We start from the raw sequence: 21,246 nt of genomic DNA, 5'->3' as shown, positions 1-21,246 counted from the left end.
GCGGCCGCGGGGCCGGGGCGCCGGGGCGCCGCGTGCAGGCGCCGAAAGCAGGCGGCGGTGTGGCCCCGCGGCGCGGCGCGGCGGGCGCGCTCGGGGGGCGGCGGGCTGCGAGGCCCGGCTGCGGGCGGCAGGAGGCAGCGTCGGCCCGGGCGGCGCGGCGGCGAGCGAGCCCGCGCGCGGTGATGTCAGTGGCGGCCCGGCTGGCAGCGGCCGGCACTTCCTGTATGCGGGCGGGCGGGCGCGGCGGCCAGCCCCGGCGGCCCGCGGCAGCCTCTCGGCGGGAGGAGGCGGCGGCGGGGGAGGAGCAGGGGGAGGGCTGTCAAATTCGGGAGCCGGATCTGGTCCCCGTGCCCCGGCCGTCCCCTCCGCTCCGCCGGCCGCCGGCGTGACATCCGCGGGCCGGGGACCTGCGCGCGCGCCCGGGGCGGAAGAATGGCAGTGCTCAAACTCGCCGACCAGGTAGGGGGCGGCGGCGCCGGCGGGCGGGACGCGCGGGCGCGGGGCGGCGCGGAGCCCCGGCGGGGGGGTGGGGGCGCGGCGCGGAGCTGTTTACTCCGGCGGAGCGAGGGGTGCGTGCGGCCGCCTGGGCTGCAGGGCCGGCGGCTGCGGCTCTCCTCCCCGCGCCGTCCCCGCCCTGGGCCGTCGGAACTGCGCGCTCCGCTCGGTGCTCCGCGGCGCGCCCGAGGGCAGGGGCAGGGGCAGGGGCGGGCGCCGGGCGCGGCGGGGGGGGGGGGGTGCCGCGGTGCGGGGCTGCGCGGGGCTGCGCGGCCGAGCGCGGGGTGCGTCGTCCGCCGGCCCGGGCCGCGCCGGGGGAGGGGAGGCTCGAGGTGCGCCTCCGGCCCCTGCGGCGCTGCGCAGCGCGGGCTCCGGCGAGCGAGGCCGGCCGCGGGGAGGCTCGTCCGCGCCGCCGGAAGGAGGGCGCGGGACGGAGGGAGAAGGGCTCGCCGCCCGGGACCCTTCCCCGAGCCGAGCGGAGACCGGGCCCGACCGCGGCTCCGGTGGGGTCGAGCCGGCTTCATCCGTTTGACGTGACAGCGGGACTTCCTCTTTAGCAGCCGAGGCTGCGTGTGCGCGGGGCGCGGCGGGGACCCTCGGAGAAGGCGCTTTTGGTTGTGGCCGGCGTCTCCCGGGAGAAGGAGAAGTCCGGGCTCGGCTCCCCGCGGCGGACCACCCTCCCCGTCCCGTGGGGGTCGGCGGTTGCTCTCCCGGCGCCGACGCCGCGCAGGGCCGCTTCGGAGTCCGGGTGCGGGGAAGCGCGGTTCTTTGCGGACTCGCGGGCAGCCCTGGCCGCAGCTCTGGGGATGGAAACACCCACCTTCGCAGACTTCGCTGCGCTTAGGACGTTGACCCTCCCAGGCGCCCAACCAAGTTGCGTGGCCAAACTCTGCAGCTCCCTTCCCGAAAAAAAGGGAACGGCTTGCTTCTTCTCCTCCTGCCATTTACTCAGGGGGCAGTGAAGTGAACCCTGTTCGGGGGTCCTGGTAGGTGCAGACGCAAGTCTGGACGTTGACACCCCATCAAACATGCCATTCCTTGGTATGAAGCATCACCTCCCACTCGAATGCTTGTCATTTGCTGCCTTGCCGCTACCAGGTAGAATCCACCAGAACATTCTGCACTTTAGATGCAATCAGTCACCAGAATGATTTGCTCTTTTATCCATTAGATTCAAAATTTTGCTTTGTTTTCCCCTAAGCATTTACAGGCTTTTTTTTTTTTTTTTTTGAGGAATGATCACTGAATTAGCATTCGTCTTCTCCTTAAATTTAGCTGGAAGAACAGCTGGTAACTGGGGGGACTCGACTTGTTCCCACTGGTTCCAGAGCATTTAAAAGTGTTTGTAAGTTGATATTAGGTTCCTCTCCACCTTTTTTGGTCACATGCTTTGACGACTGTTAGACATTTGCTTTTCAAAACATCTTCCAGTTTTACTCGGCCCTGCTCCTGCCATCCTAGCTACTCCAAGTTACTATACTTGTCTCTTAATTCCTGAAACTTCAAAGTACAAGACGGGAATCTAAGAGGCATTATTGTTGTAATCACACACACAGCAGAATTTCACATGGAATTTTAGTGTGGGGAGAGGTGCTGAAGACAATCTTAGCTCAAGTGCTTTATTTATTTATTTATTTTATTTTTTATAAAAGATTTTATCTATTCACTTGACAGAGAGAGACACAGTGAGAGATGGAGAAGCAGGCTTCTTACCAAGCAGGGAGCCTGATGCGGGGCTCCATCCCAGGACCCTGGGATCATGGCAGATGCTTAACCACTGAACCACCCTGGAGCCCCCCAAGTCCTTTATTTTTTTAAATGGAAAACCCGAGATCTGAAGACGTGAAGCAGGTGTTCCTCAGGGACCACAGCTGCTGGCCTATGTTGCTGAAACTAGCTTCTGTCCTGTCCCCTGCCTTCCAGGCTTCTGGGCTTTTGCTAGAGGATGTAAGACACCTCTGGCTTCTCCTTGGATGTGTTGAAAGGGTTACAAGAAGGCATCTTCACCTAAATCAAGATGAGCACTAGGGAAACATGTATTTCTTGGTCTTAGAAAGAAAGGACGTTATTCTTGGGGACTTAGGAGAGTAGGACTTTCAAAGATGAAATGTTTCTGACCACCTCTCCTCCCTTTCCCAAAGGAACTTGTATCGCTATGGAGAAACGAGCCCTATAGCCTGGGTTTGGGTCTGTCTCCAGCTGCATAAAAGGGATCTAAGGAGTTCTAAGGTTCAGGAGCATCTAAGGCCACACAGAGCCTGGGTGAGGAGGTGGTCTGGGCTGGGTGGAGCTGTGAGCAACGGAGGTTTCTATGTGGCTTTGGGTCCAGGAAATGTGTGGTCTTTCTTGCCTTATATAGTCTTACCTTTCAGTTTGAAACTGAATTCTTAGATGCTGCTTCATAACCTCACCGGAGGCTTAAAAACCCTTTGCTTGAGTTCCGGCTGCAAGAGTTTTGCTCCATCATTGTGGGGCGGGGGCTGCCTGGTGGGAGTCACTGCTTCTTCCGCAGAGTTTGCAGAGGAGCGCGGGACTTGCTGGTCAGCTGCTGGCGAAACAGTCCCTTCTCCGTCCCTCCGTCATTGTTGAAGGTCCTATCTGTGAGCTGGTTCTCGATTTTTCCACCATGGCTCTTGGATTTGTAGCTTGATACCCCAATTTCCCCGACACATTCTTACTGTTGATAAGCTGAATCACAAGCTGTCTTGGTTTGTTTTTAAACATGCCTAAAGGAAAGAATGCAAGAGGATGACATTTCCTGTCCTGCTGAAGCTGGGGGCAGGAGCTCGCTGGGTTGATGGCGGTCACTTCGCGAGGAGTCAGTCCCGCCCTGGCATCTCGGCCGGTAGTGCACGAGGAGGGACCGTGTTTTCTGAAACTCTGTTTTGGGATAGTTTAAAAAAGGGAGAGGCAAGTGTGGTTTTTAGTGTTATTTATTTATTTTTTTTTACTATGAGAGGGAACTGGGAGCTGTTGCTACAAACAAACTTAGCATTTAGCACTTCTGCATTTGTAACTGTGTCTCTTCTGTTTTCCTCTTCCCACAGCACACATCATTTTTCTTCTAGTATTATGGGGACCAGTCATCCTGGTTTGCTAGAACTGAGGGGTTTCCCAAGATGTGGTACTTTCGGTGCTAAAGCTGGGAAAATTCTAGGCCAACCACGATGAGCTGGTCACCTTGCGCAGCATAGAATGTACTCACTCACGTAATTAATATAATAGTGTGATTATTTCATCCTAGATGGACCTTAGGAGGTTTCTTAAATCTTTGATAAAGAGAGGTGATTTTACATTTGGGAGACAAAGTTCTGTTTCATACAGATGTAATGCATTTTAGCTCAAGATGGCCATGAAACTCTTTGCAATTTGATTTGCAATTCAGCTTCCAGGGGCCGCTCTTGATGTCTGGTTAAGGCGTTCCAGTGATTTTAAGTGTCTGGGCCTGTCTTCGGCCACCCCCACCCCCCAAAACAGGTTTTCAGAGTTCTGAAGCCAGAATGGTAAGTTCTCTTGGATCTTTGAAATGTTCACTGTTCTCACCTGAATTTGCTGTTGACAGCAGGATGTCACCTCCATCTCAGGAGCTGCCTGTAGACAAACTGTTCCAGCAGGTGGCCCTTCTTTGAGCTTCCTGCCTGGAGGCCTTCTGGCTAGGTGTCCCCTTGCCAAGCCCTAGCTCACACTCGAGTCACCCAACTCCTTGCCAAAGGCAGTGAGTGGCTGGCAGCTGTGGCAGTGGCAAGAAGCAGAAATCCTGTAACTCTGAAAACAGGATTTCTGGCTCATAGTGTGGGGCCTCGGGACGTGTTGTGCACCTCCGAGGGCCGCCCTCATCCTACCGTTGCTCACAAGGGCACTGGGTTTACAGCAAACACGCTGCTGTGGTCCTGCCTTCAGCAAAGAAGAAGGGGAAAGAAAGGCTTTATTTTTTGGACCCTTCTTTAGTTGTTTTGGGATCCAGTCACGTGACTGGGGAGTGTACTTGAGGGCTGGTGTTTCCTGGCAGAGACCTAATAATGCCTTACATTTATTGGGATCTTGTAGGTCGGGCCCTTGCTGTGAATCATCTCTCTTAACCCTCACAGCCTCACTAGGAGGTTGGAGGCCGTGTGATTCCTGTTTTATAGATGAGAAAACAAGACTAGAGAGGCCAACTGACTTGTTCAATGTCATACACCCACTAAGGAGCGCCCTGTCCTACCCTGGCAGTCTGATTGCACAGGTGGGGCTCTAACCACAAGGCCTTACTTTCAGTGGTTGAAAGGTCAGTGTGGTTGTAGGACCCGTGGAGGCCTGTTCTTCTTTCCCGGGAAGCCATAGGGCGAGCTTTACCCTGCAGTCCTCCTTGCTCTAGGGGCCCGACCCGGAGTCAGGCGCTGCTCTCTGTGCTCTGTGGGCCTGGCATATCCTGTTCCTCTCTCCAGCCCCCTGCTGTGCTGGAAGACCTGTTGATGGGTGGCCCCGGGGATTTTTTCTGGGTCATTAGTAAATACACTATGATCGCTGTAGAAAAGTCAGAATGCTGGATACACAAAAAGAAACAGTTAAAACCATCTGTAGTCTCTGCTCAGAATGATTCCTAACATCTTGATACAGAAGGAAACTTCTAGTACCCAGGTAGAGTCTTTAAACCTTCCACAGAATGCTAGCAGTATCTTTCTCTTGACCACAAAGCTAACAACTACGCTGTCTGGACCAGTGATTTTTCCAAATAAACCGAATTTTTGCATCTCTTAAATAGATGACTGACTACTCTGGTATAAACCCAGCGGCACATGCTTTTTTTTTTTTTTTTTTTTTTTAAGATTTCAACTTTTACTTCCTCTTTTTCTCTAAATAGAGAGTAGATATAAACTGCAAAAAGCACAGTTGTTTGTGCCAGAAACAGGACTGAATCATTCTTTAAAAAGATTTCTGTTTCAACAACATAACCGTGAGTTTCCTGTAGGCCAAAGTATAACATGAAATAATTTAAAAAATAAGGAAGAGCTGGAGAGAGCTAATCCTGTGGTTTTGAAACTTGGTAAGCTATGGCTCCCCTTTATTATTATTATTATTTTTGTTTGTTTTTGTTTTTTAAAGTAAGCTCTTTGAACTCACCACCCTGAGATCAAGCCACATGTTCTCCCCACTTGGCCAGCCAGGTGCCCCTTATGGCACTCCTTTTTGTTTTCCTCAAAGAAGATTCCATGTTGAAGGTCAAGGTGTAAGAGATTGGTGACAGTAGTGATCCCTGAGCCCCTTTCAAAGATTAGTTGGCATCAGGGAGGGCACATGGTGTGAGGGGCACTGGGTGTTATGTGCAACCGGTACATTATTGAACACTACACCTGAAACTGATGATGTACTCTATGTTGGCTAATTGAATTTAAGTAAAAAAAAAGACACAAAGATTATTTGGGTTTAGTATTATTTAAAAGCCCCTTTGCATGAGAAAACTACTGGTTACTAACTCAGTGTTTCTTTCCTGACCCATCGTGTTCTCCAAAAACAAAGATTTATAAGTGTTTGTAGATGAGTAGGAGTGACATAGGATTGGGATGGCCGTATCATTTTTATTCATTCCGGGGCAGCTTTGAGATGATGCGGGTTCTACTGAATATTAAGCTGGGGAAACAGGTGTGAAGCAGGCCTGTGCCAGGTAAACCTGGACACACCGTCGCAATACAGACACTGTGCGCTCACCCCAGGCTTGACAGTAAGCGGACGAGTGACCAGTAGACTAGTCGCTCTCTTTGGAGTGAGGCGTATGCTGGCGCAGGCGCTACAAAGCTTGTTTCTCACCTTGTGCGAGGCCGGAGTCGGCCACCAGCTTCCGTCTCATGCATCAGTTCAGACCCGTTGGGTGAGGGGCTATGGGACACCCTGCTCTGGGATCTGAGGATGGGGACACGGATGATGAGTGACCGGTGTTCGCCAGGGTAGGGGTAAGGGAGGGGTGGCCTCTGTTGTGTGTTAGCCAACCCTTGGCAGGTCCCATTAGGCTCTGCCGGCCTCATATCCTTCTTTGTAGAAGGAGGAGGTTGGACCGGATGCCTTTCAGGTGCGTTGGCCCCTCCTGCTCCCTCCGTGACTCAGTCCCTCTGCTGACGGCTTGTACTGGAATCTTCACAGACACGGCCGTGGAGGTTGTATTTGCTGATGAGCTCCAGTTTTATTTTCTAGGTAACAAAGTCAAACAGTTAAATTCGGATTCCAGAAGAACGTTCTAACCAGCGTCAATGATTTAGGAACTGATTTCCGCCCTGTGGCCTCTACTCCCCCTCCATTGGGTAGATCACGTGAAGTTATATATTCTGTAAAGCATCCGTTTGATTGATTCTTTCTTTAGAAGCCTTTTAGCAACACCGTATTTGCCTTCTGCTTGACTTCAGAGGCTGAGAGAACGGGTATTGTCTCTCATCCGTGTTCAAGCCTGTAAAAAAGTTGGTAGCCCAAGAGGTTGGAATTAATGATCATGACTCTAGGTTTTCATTATGATGTTCATACTTTTAAAGGATCTTTTTATTTGTCTTCCCTTTTGAAACAGAAAATTTATTTATCACTCTGTTAGTTGGACGAAGCAAATAGGAAGTACATAGTCTGCCTTTGGGCTTTTTCAGACTTTGCTAAGCCAATAGTGCTTGCTTGTATTTCTCCGTCTTCTGTGTCTCTAATGCCCTCACCCCCACCCCGTGAGTCCTGAGCATCCCAGTGGAACTTTCTAAGGTATCTTTAGTACCAGGAGACCATTTTGCCCCAGGGGAGCCTCCAGAGCTCTTGGTAAAACTAGAGGGATTTGTAGGAACATCTGAGGCCTAGACACGCAAAATTTCCCCACAGTTCCAATCCGTCTCAAAGGTTTTAGTGTTAAAAAACAAAACAAAACAAAACAAAAAAGGTTTCAGTGATAAATTGCTTTTGTCTGTTTTCAGAATAATACTAGATGGAAATCCATAGACTGGGTTTCTACTCATGGTTCTTTTTCTGATAGTTGTATGGCTCTGGGCAAGTCCTGGCCTTCATTTCTGTGTAAAATGGGACTGGATGGGTGGAGATTCCTCTACATTCTTTCAAGTTCTAACCGTCTAACAGAATACCACAGGTATCTTGTCTGAACTCATGGAATCTGGTTTTTGAAAAGTATCTGCCTTCCGTGAACTTCTGTTCTCTCCCTCCCCCCTTACCCCCAAACCAGAGGGATTGGCTGCAGCTGGAGTTGACCAGGTCTGAGACACACACCCCACGCCCTCCCTAAAGGTCAGGGGTCCTTTCCCCAAGACTGTTATCCGGCATCTGCAGCAGCTGGTTTCCAGGGAGGGACACAGCCCTGGGACAGCTCTCAGTGCAGCCCTGTGAGAATTCCCTGGAGCTTCCTGCAGGACGAGGGGAGCAGGCCTCGCAGACCCTGTGTTTGCCTGCTGTGAGCTGTGCTGAGCTGGTGCCCACTTCAGCATTGCTCAGAGATGCTGCATTAGCCAAAGTCCTGGGGTCTCCCCTAATCCCATTTTACTGAATTCCCTAATAACATCTGGGTCTAACAAGTCCGTTTTCCCAGAGATTGGGTGCAATGACACAGGGACCACAGACCTTCTCGAGGAGGGAATTCCCACTCGCAGCGAACAGTCTCTGAACGTGTGGACACACTCAGTCTGCAGAAGCTTGTTTTGCTGTGTAAGACTGGCAAGATGAGGGAAAGACAGGAAGGAGAAGTTCAGGTAAGCTGGGACAAACCAGCCAGCCCACTGTCAATAAACTATGGCCTCCAGAAGCCAGGGGTGCCTCGACCCCCGGGCTGAGCAGGATGGCTTGTTGAGTTTGGGAAAGAAAAGATCAGAATTCGTAGTTCTTTTAGAACCCTTTAAAATGTTCATTTTTGTGTATTTTGAATATATGTTGTACCCGGTACTATAAAAATCCTCTTCGTTCTACTTCCACTTTTGACCACCTGGCCGAACCGGCACGCGGACGGCTGGTGCGGCGGCCGACCTGCTCACCCGGCCCTGACGCTCTGCTCCCAGCCCGGCGGCCGGAGCCCCGGACTCTGATGCCCACATCGCGTCTGGCCCCTGCTCAGCCCCTCCCAGCCCCTCCCAGCCCACGCAGAGGAAAGGCCAATGTCGTAGAGTGGCCCCCCAGGCCCCTCGACTCGCCTGCCCGGCCCCGTCTCCTCCTGCCTCTCCCCGGCTCCCTGACCCCAGTCCGCATCGGCCTCCTCCCCGTTCACTGAGCCGCCAGGCGCCCTCCCGCCTGTGGGCCCTGAAGTTCCTGCTGCTGTGAAGCTCTTCCCCACGGCCGCACGCCCAGCCTCACCCCTTTCAGATCTTGACTCTCACGGAGTCCTTGCCTGACCTCGCTCTGTCAACTGCCGACGCCACGTTTCCTGTCCCCTTCCTTTATTTCCTCTCCATAGTACACGTCCCTCCTACCATATATTTTATCTTTTTGAAAAAATAAAAACTTACGTGTAGAAGAGAGACGAATAGCAAGGCAAGAGTTTTTTGTTGTTTTGTTAGCTTGGTTCATTCGCTGCTCTAACTTCAGCACTTAGAAACGATATAAGGCACATAGTAAATGCCCAATAAATTGAATGATATAAATTGAACGATATAAATATATATGTGTGTGTATGTATATGTCTACATGTTCAAATGTTTTTGCTCATTAGGTGCTCAAACAAAAAGAAACTTACAAATACTTCCGTAAACAGAGCTCCTGTCTGTACACCGGGATGTTGGATTTCCATGAAATTTGGAGTAATCGTTCTGCCTCATCAACAGATAAAAGATCACATATTGTCTTCTTTTCTGGTTATATTTCTTCTCTTGTTAAATTGAACTTTTGGTGGTAGGGATGGGTTAGCACCATAGTTGGTTCCCAGTAGGTTCCATTTCTTTATAGGGGAGAAGTCAGAGTGACACTAGGGAAAAGGAGACGTGGACCCCAGATATTACGGGGAGGGACACTCAGACACATGGCAAAGTGGGTCGTCTTTTATGTATTCAGGCAATCAAAGTCTGTTTCGTAAACTTCATTTCCAAGGCAGGGACTCTGGTGGAGTCTTCTGCTCCCCCTCTTTCCACAAAGGATAAAAACAGGTACAGGAAAATGGTTAGAAACCAGAGAGAGAATTGGGAAGGAAGAGTTAGGACAACAATCATGCTTGATGTTATTTAGTCCTGACAACATCTCTACAAAGGAGGGACTGTCATCGTTGCACTTTAGGGATGAGGTAAACGAGAGTCGAGAGATTAAGTAGTCTCTTTGGGGTCACAGGACTCTGGGGTTCACATCCGCGCAAGCTTGTCTCCAAGGTGCACATTCTTAGCTGCTGTGCTTCTGGCCTCTGGAGACGGGCGCAGTATCACAAGAGGCTCTTTTCCTCGTGGAGCTCACAGTGTTGGCAGAGATAGTGTCGCAGGCCTCGTGCACGGAGGGCTGTCGTCAGATGGTCCCTGAAGGCATGTGGCATGTGAAACAGCTACCGAGCCAGGTGGAGTGCAGGTTTAGAGGACATTCTGAGGGCACTCATGAGGGACGACGGAAGTCCTCACGGAAGTCCCCAGATGGGCACAGTTGCTAAGAAAGGCGTTAGGGAGCTGGAGGGAGTCCTGTGATCCTTGAAGAAGGGAGTGGTTTAGACCCAGACGAGGGAGGAAGGCAGCCCAGGTGGGGGGTGTGCTGTGTGCCAGGCAGGTAACCTGAAGCCTGAATTACTGAAGCAGAGGGTCCCGACTAGGAAAACAGAAAAGGAAAGAAATTCTCAACATGCATACTTGGCAGGAAGGGTGTTTGGGTTTTTTCTTAAGTTTTTCTCTTTCTTTCTTTTTTAAAAAGGTTTTATTTATTTATTTACTTGTCAGAGAAGAGAGAAAGTGAGCACAGGAAGGGGGAGCCGCAGGCAGAGAGCCATCCTAGGACTCTGGGATCGTGACCTAAGCCAAAGGCAGATGCTTAACCGAATGAGCCACCCAGGCGTCCCTCGAGTTTTTCGGATAGGTACTACGTGTCCTCTCCTGGAGACATAAATTGTGTCAGGACAAAACTCATTGTTTCCATGTGTTGTATAGGCATGATTTTAAAAAAATGAATGTATATCCCATCTTGTTCTAAAAAGGTATTGAAGCACAAGGTGTGGTGTTACTTTACGGGTACTTCTGTCTCTATGATACTCCCTACTTGAATATTGTACACATTCTTGTTATGGCCACGTTTTGTGGATAAACATGTATCCTGGAGTACTGAACTTCATTTAAAGAGGCTGGATGGACGGTCTTCATGGTTCAGGACACGGATGGATTACTGTAGTAGGTCTGGAGAAGGCATGTTTTCAACCTTATAAATTTTTATTAAAAATTATTTTAAAAAATCCAGACTACGGAGAGTATACAGGAAAAATGATTTCATTTCTTTAAAAAAATCAATTACAAATTGCACTACTAGGTATTTATCCAAGGTGCAAATTCTTAGCTGTGCACCTTGGATAACATTGTGTTGTTGTTTTTTTTTAAAGATTTTATTTATTTATTTGACAGATAGGGATCAAAAGTAGACAGAGAGGCAGGCAGAGAGAGAGAGAGGAAGCAGGCTCCCCACTGAGTAGAGAGCCGGAAAGTGGGGCTTGATCCCAAGACCCTGGGATCATGACCTGAGCTGAAGGCAGAGGTTTAACCCACTGAGCCACCCAGGCACCCCAAACATTGTGATTTGAAGGGACACCTGCAACCCAAGGTTTATAACAGCAACATCCACAATACCCCAAATATGGAAGGAGCCCAGGTGTCCATTTACAGATGAATGGATTAAGAAGATGTGTGTGTGAGTGTGTGTGTGTGTGTGTGTGTATTACTTAGTCATCAAAAAGAATAAAATCTCGCCAATTACAACCACATAGATGGAAGTAGAAGGTATTATGCTAAGTGAAATAAGTCGGAGAAGGACAAATATCAGATGATTTCACTCATGTGTAGAATTTAAGAAACAAAACAGATGAACATAGGGGAAGGGAAGAAAAACTAAAATAAGGCCAAAATTTGAGGTAGGCACACCATAAGAGATACTGAACTCTGGGAACAAAGTGAGGGTTGCTGGTGGGGAGGTGGGTGAGGGGCCGGGGTGACAGGGTGATGGGCATTAAGGAGGACGCTTGATGTAATGAGTCCTGGGTGTTCTATACGACTGATGAATCACTAAATTCTGCCTCTGAACCTAATTAAAAAAGTCAATTGCAAGATAAAAAAGGGAGGAGGAGAGGAAATATATAGATCAGTGAGAATTAAGACATGTAAACTAATTGCAGCGAATAGATTTGGATTCTGATTCAAACAAACACATTTCTGTGAGACAATAAGGGAAATTTGAATACTGCCTGTTTATTTGATGCTTTAAAGTATGAATATGGTATTGTGGTTTTGCTTAAAAAGAAAGTCTTTATCTTACAAAACAAGAAAACAAAACCACAAAACCTTAGCATTTGCCCAGGGCTCCTAAATATTTTAGTGACTCACTCTTTGGAAGCCTTTTTTTTTTTTCCCCCTTTCAGTTTACTTCTTCCTGCTCTCTTTGTGCCCCTTTTAAGCTGTCTACTGTCCCCCTGGTAGAATGTCTTCAGGAGAGTTGTTGGAATCCTTTTTGATTGTCAGAAAAGCACACAGTTCTGCTAGTTTTGTTGCCTATAGAAAGAGGCACCTAACTTGGAATTGGCTATGAAGGTTGCCCATCTACTGACTTCGTCAAAGGGGCCCCATAACTCAAAGTGGGTATTTGAGCATCTGCCTTAAAGCCCACACCTTGGATGCCTTTAGGAAGACCCAGATTTGGAATGTTCTGTACAGTTATTTCAGTGTAAGGTATTTCCAGAGGAATTTAGATATTAGAGTCACCCAAATTCACTTTGTTATGTCACTTTTTCTTTTTAAAATTCCAGTTAGTTAACATACAGTGTCCTATTAGTTTCAGGAGTACAATATGGTGATTTCACAGTTCTCTGTATTACCGGGTGCTTATCATGATGTTACATTGCTTTTTTAAAAAGATTTTATTTATTTATTTGACAGAGATAGATTATAAGTAGGCAGAGAGGCAGACAGAGAGAGAGAGAGAGAGGGAAGCAGGCTCCCTGGTGAGCAGAGAGCCTGACGTAGGGCTCGATCCCAGGGCTCTGGGATCATGACCCCAGCTGAAGGCAGCAGCTTAACAGACTGAGCCACCCAGGCACCCCAGTGTTACATTACTTTTAAACTGTGTTTCTATTTAATCTACGTAGTTTTATTTATTTATATATATATTTAAGATTTAGTTTATTTATTTTAGAGAAAGAAAAAGAGTGTGTTTATGTGCGAACGGGGAAGGGGCTAGGAAGAGGGAGAAGGAGAGAAGCAGACTCCCCACTGAACTCCGAGCCCCACATGGGGCTTGATCCCATGACCCTGAGATTATGACCTGAGCTCACATCACAAATCCGAGGCGTAGCCGACTGAGCAGCCCGGCACCCGTCCACTGGGAAGCTTTGAAAGATAGCTAACGGTTACAAGATCTCAGTTTTAATAACCCTTGTTGCCACACCTCTTTTCTTACCTGAACAGGAAGTAGGTGTTGGTTGTTGCCCTCAGAGCTGAGATATCTTTATTTCTACAAGTGTGAGAATCCTTCCATACCCTGCCCCCCCCCTTATTTTTAAAAAACTTATTTACTTATTTTAGAGAGCGTGAGAGCGTGAGAGAGGGCGAGCACAAACAGGAGGGGCAGAGGGGGAAGGAGAGAGAATCCCAAGGGGGCTCTGCCTTGAGCTCGGAGCCCTCCATGGGCCTCGATCTCCCCACCCAGGCTCCATCACTTAACCTGCTCAGCCAGCCAGAAGGTGCCCCCTTCTGTGTCTGTCTGAATGGAGGCCAGCTTTACGAATAGATTGTAGGCTTGAGAAGTGCCAGTTGCAACTTGAGTAAGTGATACTGTCGTGTGTAGTTCAGAAGCCTGCTGACTAGGGTTTTGGCTGCTTTGGAGCCTCAGTGTAATTAAGTCTTGGGGTGAGCGGCACATTTAGTTGCTAATGCTGCTTTGCTTAGCAGCCGCGAATAAACAATCGCGTTTTGAGGAGCTCTGCTCTTTAGCAAAGAATCTTGTGTCAAGGTCCCCGGGTGCTCTATGACTGTATATACAGTGTTTTAGAATGTCGTGACATCTCTCTGAACAGTGTCCAAAAGTATTACACGGCAGCGGCAGAGTTAAGAGAATACGGAAGTCGGTGCCTGGAGATGGCGACCGTAGGCACATCTCTGCTCCTGACTACGGGTCTCAGACACAGCTGTGACAAAACGTTCCTTGCTTAAAAATGGTTATAATAATACTTGCTTCATGGGGAAGTCGTGACAATCAAGTGGGACAAGTCTTTGTACCGCAAGTGGCCTACGGGCACTCAGTAAATGGTCCTTGAATTTCTAGTTGGTTCTTCATTTGTCAAAGTAAAGACTAGTTCTCTAGGGTCAGTTTCAGTTCTTTGAGAATATGGTTTTAATTATTTTTTGTTTTCAATTTATGACCATTTATCTGGTCTTTTAAAAAAAATTTCTAACCTAAACAGCATTGGTAGAAAATGTTTCTGTGTGTTTTCCTTTTGTGTGAAGTCTCCATACTTAGATTTGAATTGTAGCATTTTTGGTTCCTACAACTTTAGGAAGTGCATTTTTCTTTGATTTTGGTTTTAATGAATGTATTGACTGAGTTTATTTGACTGAAGAATTTTATGTTTGGATAGATCTAGAGGAATAAATGTGTGTTGAAAAAACTCTGAGGAGTTTGCAGTCATTCTTGATTTAAGTTGTCAAAAAGAACTGAAAATTACTTTTAAGAATGCCACTTCCTCTTCACAGAAGTATAAAACCATGTCTTTTTGAGGAAGTGTGTAAGAACAAAATAGTTGATAGGGCAATCTTCTTCAAAAATCGTCATGAGAGAATTTCTGAGAAACATTCAAGTTTCAAGTCTTGAACAAACACATAACAGGATAGAAAGCCATATATTTCTGTGAAAAAGATGTGATTAAAAAAGTCAGAGGATTCTTTGTAAAAAGTCACTTTAATTTGGAGTCTTTTTTTTTTCTTTTAAAACTACAGAATGCAATAAAAAGGAGGCAATTTTATTTTGAGTCATCTCTACACCGAATATGGGACTTGTACTCACAGCCCCAGGATCAAGAGTCTTACGCTGCACCCACTAAGCCGGCCCAGCCCCCCGTGTATGTTTTAATTCTAAGATGTATTTCATTTTGAGGTGTATCTGGTTAAGGTGTAGGGCAAAATAATAAGGGTCAGAGGAAAATGAAAATGAGAGTAATACCAAAAAAAAAAAAAAAAAAGAGTAGATTAAAGAAAGAAAAATAGGAGAGAAATACATATTTTTTTTTTTAAAAAAGGAAGGGGTGGGGCGCCTGGGTGGCTCAATGGGTTCAAGCCTCTGCCTTGGGCTCAGGTCGTGATCCCAGGGTCCTGGGATCGAGCCCCACATCAGGCTTTCTGCTCAGCGGGGGAGCCTGCTTCCCTTCCTCTCTCTCTGCCTGCCTCTCTGCCTACTTGTGATCTCTCTCTGTCAAATACATAAATAAAATCTTAAAAAAAAAAAAAAAAGAGGGGGGGTGCCTGGGTGGCGCAGTTGGTTAAGTGTCAGACTCTTGGTTTCAGATCAGGGCGTGGTCTCAAGAGGGGAGATCCAGCCCCGGGTCAGGCTCTGTGCTCAGCGCGGAGTCTCTCTTTCTCTCTCTCTCCTTCTGCCCCCTCCCCACACTGTGTGCACACGCTCTCCTCTCTCTCTCTCCCTCTGTCTCGAATAAATAAATGTTAAAAAACAAAACAGGGAAGGAACTGGGAATGGAGAGAGACTGACCACGTCAGCCAGCTCTGGTTTTCAGCGTCTACCGCCTGTCCTCGCGAGTGAACTCAAGAAGGACCTTTCCTTATCACTGCCTTATGGCTTCAGTGTGCTTTTCCAGAGATCCATTCTTACCTCCCTTTCTGCCAGAACTGGCTGTGAGACCTGGCGGCCCTGACACATCTGTGGGCCTCAGTTTCCTCTAAGGAATAAGGACGTTGGTTGGATGAGCCAGCGGCTGCTCTAGTCTTCGAGGGCTCTAACCCGAGGCTGGCGGGTGACCGTCGGGCCACATGCTGAATTTAGCTCTAGGCCTGTTCCTATTTGGCCTGTCAGCTAAGGATAGTTTCTACATTTTTTTTTTTTTTTAAGATTTTATTCATTTGACAGAGAGAGAGATCACAAGTAGGCAGAGACAGGCAGACAGAGAGAGAGAGAGAGAGAGAGAGAGGAGGAAGCAGGTTCCCTGCTGAGCAGAGAGCCTGATGCGGGGCTCGATCCCAGGACCCTGGGATCATGACCTGAGCTGAAGGCAGAGGCTTTAACCCACTGAGCCACCCAGGAGCCCCTAGTTTCTACATTTTTAAATGGTTGACCAAGATCAAAAGAAACATATTTTGAGACACATGAAAATTATATGAAATTCAAATTTCAGTGTCTGTAAATCAAATCGGATTGGAACCCAGCCTCCCTCATTCGTGTACCTATTTTCTGTGGCCGCTCTGGGGACCTCTGTGAGTGGAGTTAGGTGGTTGCCACAGAGCCCTCGTGGCCAGCAAAACCGAAAACATTTACTGTCTGGCTCTTTGCAGAAGAAATGTGCCAGGCCCCACTCGAATCCAAGCTCGGGGACCACACTGCTTAGAAACTGAGTGTTGTCTTTGTATTACTTATGCTGTACTTTGGTCTAGATTTAATTAGATTAATATGTTAATTCTTGCTTCTATTATTTTCTCCAGGAGAAAGTAGAAGCTTAGTTAGCCTTTTTGGTATGTTTTTAATTAAAAAAGAAAAATCCCCTTTTAAAACAATAGTTTGTTTGTATTCAGACTTCTTTTTTTCCCTCCCTTTAGGAATCACTGTAGAGAAGGAAGCCATATGTTTGTATTTTAAATCATTTGCCTTTTAAACTGGATTTTTAAACTCCAGATGTGGACTCAGAAACAGTTAAAATGTACTTTTGATGTTCTGCAAGAGCCACGTTGGGGGAGGAGAGCTTTACCTCTTATATTTGAGAGTGAAACAGAAATCTTAGAATTTTCTCTTTCCCATTGTGTGCTAAAAATGCTATCTTTAGTTTCTTTGAGTAGACCGTCTAGATTAATATGGGGATAGAAATGGCTTTAATTTTACAGAATGCCAATTAGAGCAATTAAATGAATATACTTTGAAGATACACTCAATTATTACAAATGGATACTATAAAATTAAAAGATAAATATCAATATTACCTACTTATCTGATATTTCTCACTAATCTAGAAAGTTCTCTCTAAAGCTAAGTCTGGTAACTGTGTGAGTTATGGGTTTGGGTGAGTGAGTGAGTGAGTGTGCATATGTGTGTGTATTTCCAGTGTTCATGTCTGCCTCCCACTCTTGAGCTTCTGAAGTCATCTGAGTTATTCTAAAACTCTTTCTAGGCCTGGAGTTTCTTTTGATCTTGGAAGAAGATGGGCACCTTGAACTGGTTAGTAAGGGGCAGGAGGGAGGTCAGTCAACACATGTGGTCTTTCATCTAAAAGTTAGCTTTATTTTTCTCTTTTGATTTCCTAGAGAGAAAGTTAAGACTGAAGACACTTGTTGATAAAGATTTGTGAAGAAAGTCACGTAGTGTATCACTGTAGAAAACATTGACAGTGATTCAGTACCTAAACCCTCTAAAGACCTCCAGCATTTTCTGAACAGCATCATAAATTATCTGGAGGTTAACACAATGATAAAATTCCCATTTTTTGGAGGGAAAAACTGAGGCCAGTGGTTGTTACTTGGCTTCTGAGTCTTAGTGGTGGTAGAGGTCTTGTTTTTCCAGCTCAGTCCGAGGTGCATTTCATTTGCCTATCCGGTTCTTAAGCAGTACTTGTAAAATCACATGTCATTTCTACGGTTATATTTAGGCTGTAGCCTGAAATACTGTATAAACACCCTGTGATAGAATACGAAGGCTGCTGCCCGGGTACTTATTATGTGGGTCTAGTATCATACCATTTGCATTATCTAGATTAGAATGTATCACCCACTTCAAAGTTGGGCTAGAAGAGGGAGCCCATTGTGTGCAGGGCCAAGAGAGTATTGCCTCATGGTTCCCCTTTGAGTGAAGAGCTTTTCGATAATGCAGAAGGGTTCTTGTTTGAAAACACCTGCAACTGGCAACTGTGTTGAAACACTAAGCCTTTCCCACACCCTCACCCCCAAATACCTTCACAATGGGCTCTGTTGCCTTTTTCAGAATTTCATGAGCAGTATCGGAATTGCCATCTGAGGGGAATATTTGTCACAGAACTAACTGCCTAATCTTTAGATGGGTCGAAATGCAGATGAATGTAATGAACACTTTCATTTTCCTTCTTACATGGAAGGGAGGTGAGTTTCTCTGTTGAGCCTCTCACTTCTGGTTTTAATCTGTTTTTAGCTCCTTGATTAGTGTGTGGCTTGGAGCCACTTGTTGGAGCTAAGTCATTTATTTGCTGTTCACTTCTGGGGGGAAATGTGGGCACCCCTTCTTTTTAGGATGCAAGGTCGTGCTTCCCCTGAGTTTAGGTTAGCGGTGACTGTTGAATGAATGAATGAATGAATGAGTGACCCAGTGCCATTTTCTGCTGCTGTGTCTCTTCATTCTCAGGTCCTTACTGCTCACCTTCTTTCCTCATCCTGTAGTCTTCAGCATGAAGACAGGGCAGATAAGACATGATAAAGTTTTTTTTACATAAATAGCCTGAATGAAAGGATTAGTGGTAGAAAATATTGCCAAGTGTTTTTGTTTTGGTTTTGGTGGATCTTTTTCTTATTAAATATGTATAATCAAGGGGAGTCTGGGTGACTCTGTGGGTTAAAGCCTCTGCCTTCGGCTCAGGTCATGATCCCAGGGTCCTGGGATCGAGCCCCGCATTGGGCTCTCTGCTCAGCAGGGAGCCTGCTTCCTCTTCTCTCTCTGCTTGCCTCTCTGCCTACTTATGATCTTTATTTATAAATAAATAAGATCTTTAAAAAATAATATGTACAATCAAGAATTGTGTGACTGATAACTCAGTGTGTCGTGAGTCACCCAGGTGCCCCAAAGTAAGACATTCTTATTTGAAGGGTGTTTCTTGATCTCTTTATGAGGCTTGCTTTCTTGGCTTAAATTCATTTATGTATTTATAGATACCCTAACTTCTTGCCGGAATGATGAGTAAAGGAAGTTAATTGAAGCAGGGGAGTGTGAATTCAAGGAAGTTCTCTTGACTCAAGGATTTTGAATATTCTCTTTGCTGCCAAGACATTTTACAATGTAGGGGCAGTCCTCTTGGTCAGAATCAGAAGGGGCGAGAAGCATATCTGCCTTTGAGGGAAGCTCATAAAGAGGAAAGTATGAACAAAGAGCCCCATGACTCCGCAACCACAGGCACGTGTGCCTCTGGAAGCTGAGGGTCTGGAACGTGATACCCCCAGAACAACCCATGCCTGCAGACCCCTCACAAAATCTTCACGGACTCCGGGGTCCCAAGGCTGCCTTCGTGCAGCGGTCTCTTCGAGAGATGCAGCTCTGGGAGAGCTGAGGCCATCGCAGCTGGTGGCCTGGTTCCCGTGCCCTCGGAATCCCATCAGATGGCCGAGTATGGGTCACGGGGTCACCTCAAGTGTGAATGACAGACACATTAGTCAAGTCTCAGGCCGTACAGATCGCCTTCAAAAGCATGTGCTTGCCACTTTGGAAAAACTAGGCTAATATGTGTTAAAACTTTAGCTTTTAGAGGTAAGGTAGAGAGATAGGTAATAGGTCTTTATGTGTATTTTTTCCTAAAATGTTGTAAATCAATCAACCATTAATTACCCAATTCATTAACATTCCTTTCATGATCTCTGGATCATGAAAGGACAATTAGTATGGACAATTCTAGTATGTAGATACTTGACGAAAAGTCAGTTTTGTGTGCATGAACGTTTGGGTGGCTTACTTCTCTAACATTTGAGGCTTTATCTGGTGTTTGTGAAGACTTCCTCTCAGGCATGTTGACTCTGGTTTCTGTGTCCTCCTTATATTCCACTCTGTGTAACTGACTGAATAATAGTAGGATGGTAGTAATGGTGTTCCTCACTATACTGTAAAACTTAATTAGAATTTGATGTATTCAAAAGCTAATTTCTTATATTTAAAGCCCCAGATCCTGGTTTATAACTGATTTTTGGTAAACCAGTTGCTTGAGGAAGTACATCTGACAACTATTTTGGTTTGTTTGTTTTTTTTTTTTAAAGACTTTATTTATTTATTAGAGAGAAAGAGAGAGAGAGAATTAGCACGGTGAGAGGGAGAAGCAGACTCCTTCCTGAGCAGGGACCCTGATGAGGGACTCGATCCCAGGATCCTGAGATCATGATCTGAGACAAAGGCAGACCAGACGCTTAACCGACTGAACCACCCAGGTGCCCCTGTTTGTTAATTCCTCAATTAGCTAACAAGTCCCCTGATTTTGTAAATTGAAAATTGATATTATCTCTGGGTATTTACTTTACAAAAAACGAGTTGAAATGTCTAGATATAAAATTCAAACGGAGGTATGTTTGCATGTGAATGTTGAATGGGTATTTCTGGATTTCTGTGCAGTGTTTCACCAGCATTAAAAATGGTTCTTCAAAGGGAATGCTGGGATCTGATGACTAGTGTTGCTGGTTCCTCTCTCGCTCAGCTCTAGACCAAACAGAAACACGCGTCCTCTGCCAAGTATTCTGTGACGTCACAAGGCAGGCCCTACAGCTTGGTGGCTTTTTCTTACACTTTTCCTTTTCTAGCTGCAGGAGATTTAACCTCTTTCTTGACCATTCTACCCCTCCTGCCTCATTTTTTTTTCAGTTGGAGGATATCTATTCTCTTATATGGGACGTCTAGTAGTATAAAATCCTTTAAAAAATAGATTTTAATTTTTAGAGCAGTTTTACGTTCACAGCAAAATTGAGCAGAAGGTACAGAAGGTACTCCCTGTCTCCCCCCAGTTGACCACCCCCGCACTGTCTACGTCCCAAGCCAGACAGGTGCATTTGTTGCATCCACGCCCCTGCACAGACACCTCCTGACCCTGCGAAGTCCATAGTATACATTAGGGTATACATTAGGGTTCCCTCTTGGTGTGGTACATTGTGTGGGTTTTGACAAATATTTAATGACACATATTCACCGTTACAGTATCATACAGAGTAGTTTCACTGCCCTAAAAATCTTCTGTGTCCCCGGACGCCTGGCAACCACTGACCTTCCCCTTATCTCCATAGTTTTGCCTTTACCAGAATGTCGTGTAGTTGGGTAGATTCTTTATAAAAGGGATATAATAGGATAAGAAATTTTGGGAACTTTAAGGAGTTTTAGAGAGTTTCTATTATGTGGCCTTTTCATGCTTATCAAGGTTAGATATTTTCCAGTAGTTTGAATATTTCCCAACTTGTTCAGCTTTGCCGGCAAAAGAGAGCTTTGCATTGTTTAAAATCAAGTTAAATATTTCTGGGAGAAGTAAAGAGAAGAATTAAAAAAAAAATCAAGGTGGAAGAAGTAGAAGGAAATTCTTTCTGTCCTTAGGCATTCCTTAAAGATTTAAGATGACTTTGGTTGCCATTTTGATAGCATTTAGGGAGATCTTGGGTTAAATAAAAAGAGATTGCTTTCAAATTGAGAGAACTGGTATTAAGTAGTCGGCTCACTTTTATTGCAAGGTGGAGTTGG

The 21,246-nt window shown here is 46.5% G+C and overlaps 1 protein-coding gene across 5 annotated transcripts in view; it reads left to right on the top strand.

The window, feature by feature from the left end:
- The first annotated feature begins 369 nt into the window (after nt 1-369).
- The window catches only part of ANKRD44 (ankyrin repeat domain 44), a 321,175-nt gene continuing 300,298 nt past the window's right edge, over nt 370-21,246 (top strand). For all 5 annotated transcript variants that reach the window (XM_044241217.1, XM_044241214.1, XM_044241216.1 and 2 more), the window contains exon 1: nt 370-459. In XM_044241217.1, coding sequence (XP_044097152.1) covers nt 433-459 — 27 coding nt within the window. In that variant the 5' untranslated portion in view covers nt 370-432. The remainder of the gene's footprint in view (nt 460-21,246) is intronic.

Source organism: Neovison vison, chromosome 3 (genome assembly GCF_020171115.1).
Source record: "Neovison vison isolate M4711 chromosome 3, ASM_NN_V1, whole genome shotgun sequence".
Taxonomy (NCBI): Eukaryota; Metazoa; Chordata; class Mammalia; order Carnivora; family Mustelidae; genus Neogale; species Neogale vison.
The sequence above is the reverse complement of the archived record's forward strand: the minus strand, read 5'-3'. Positions and strand labels throughout refer to the sequence as shown.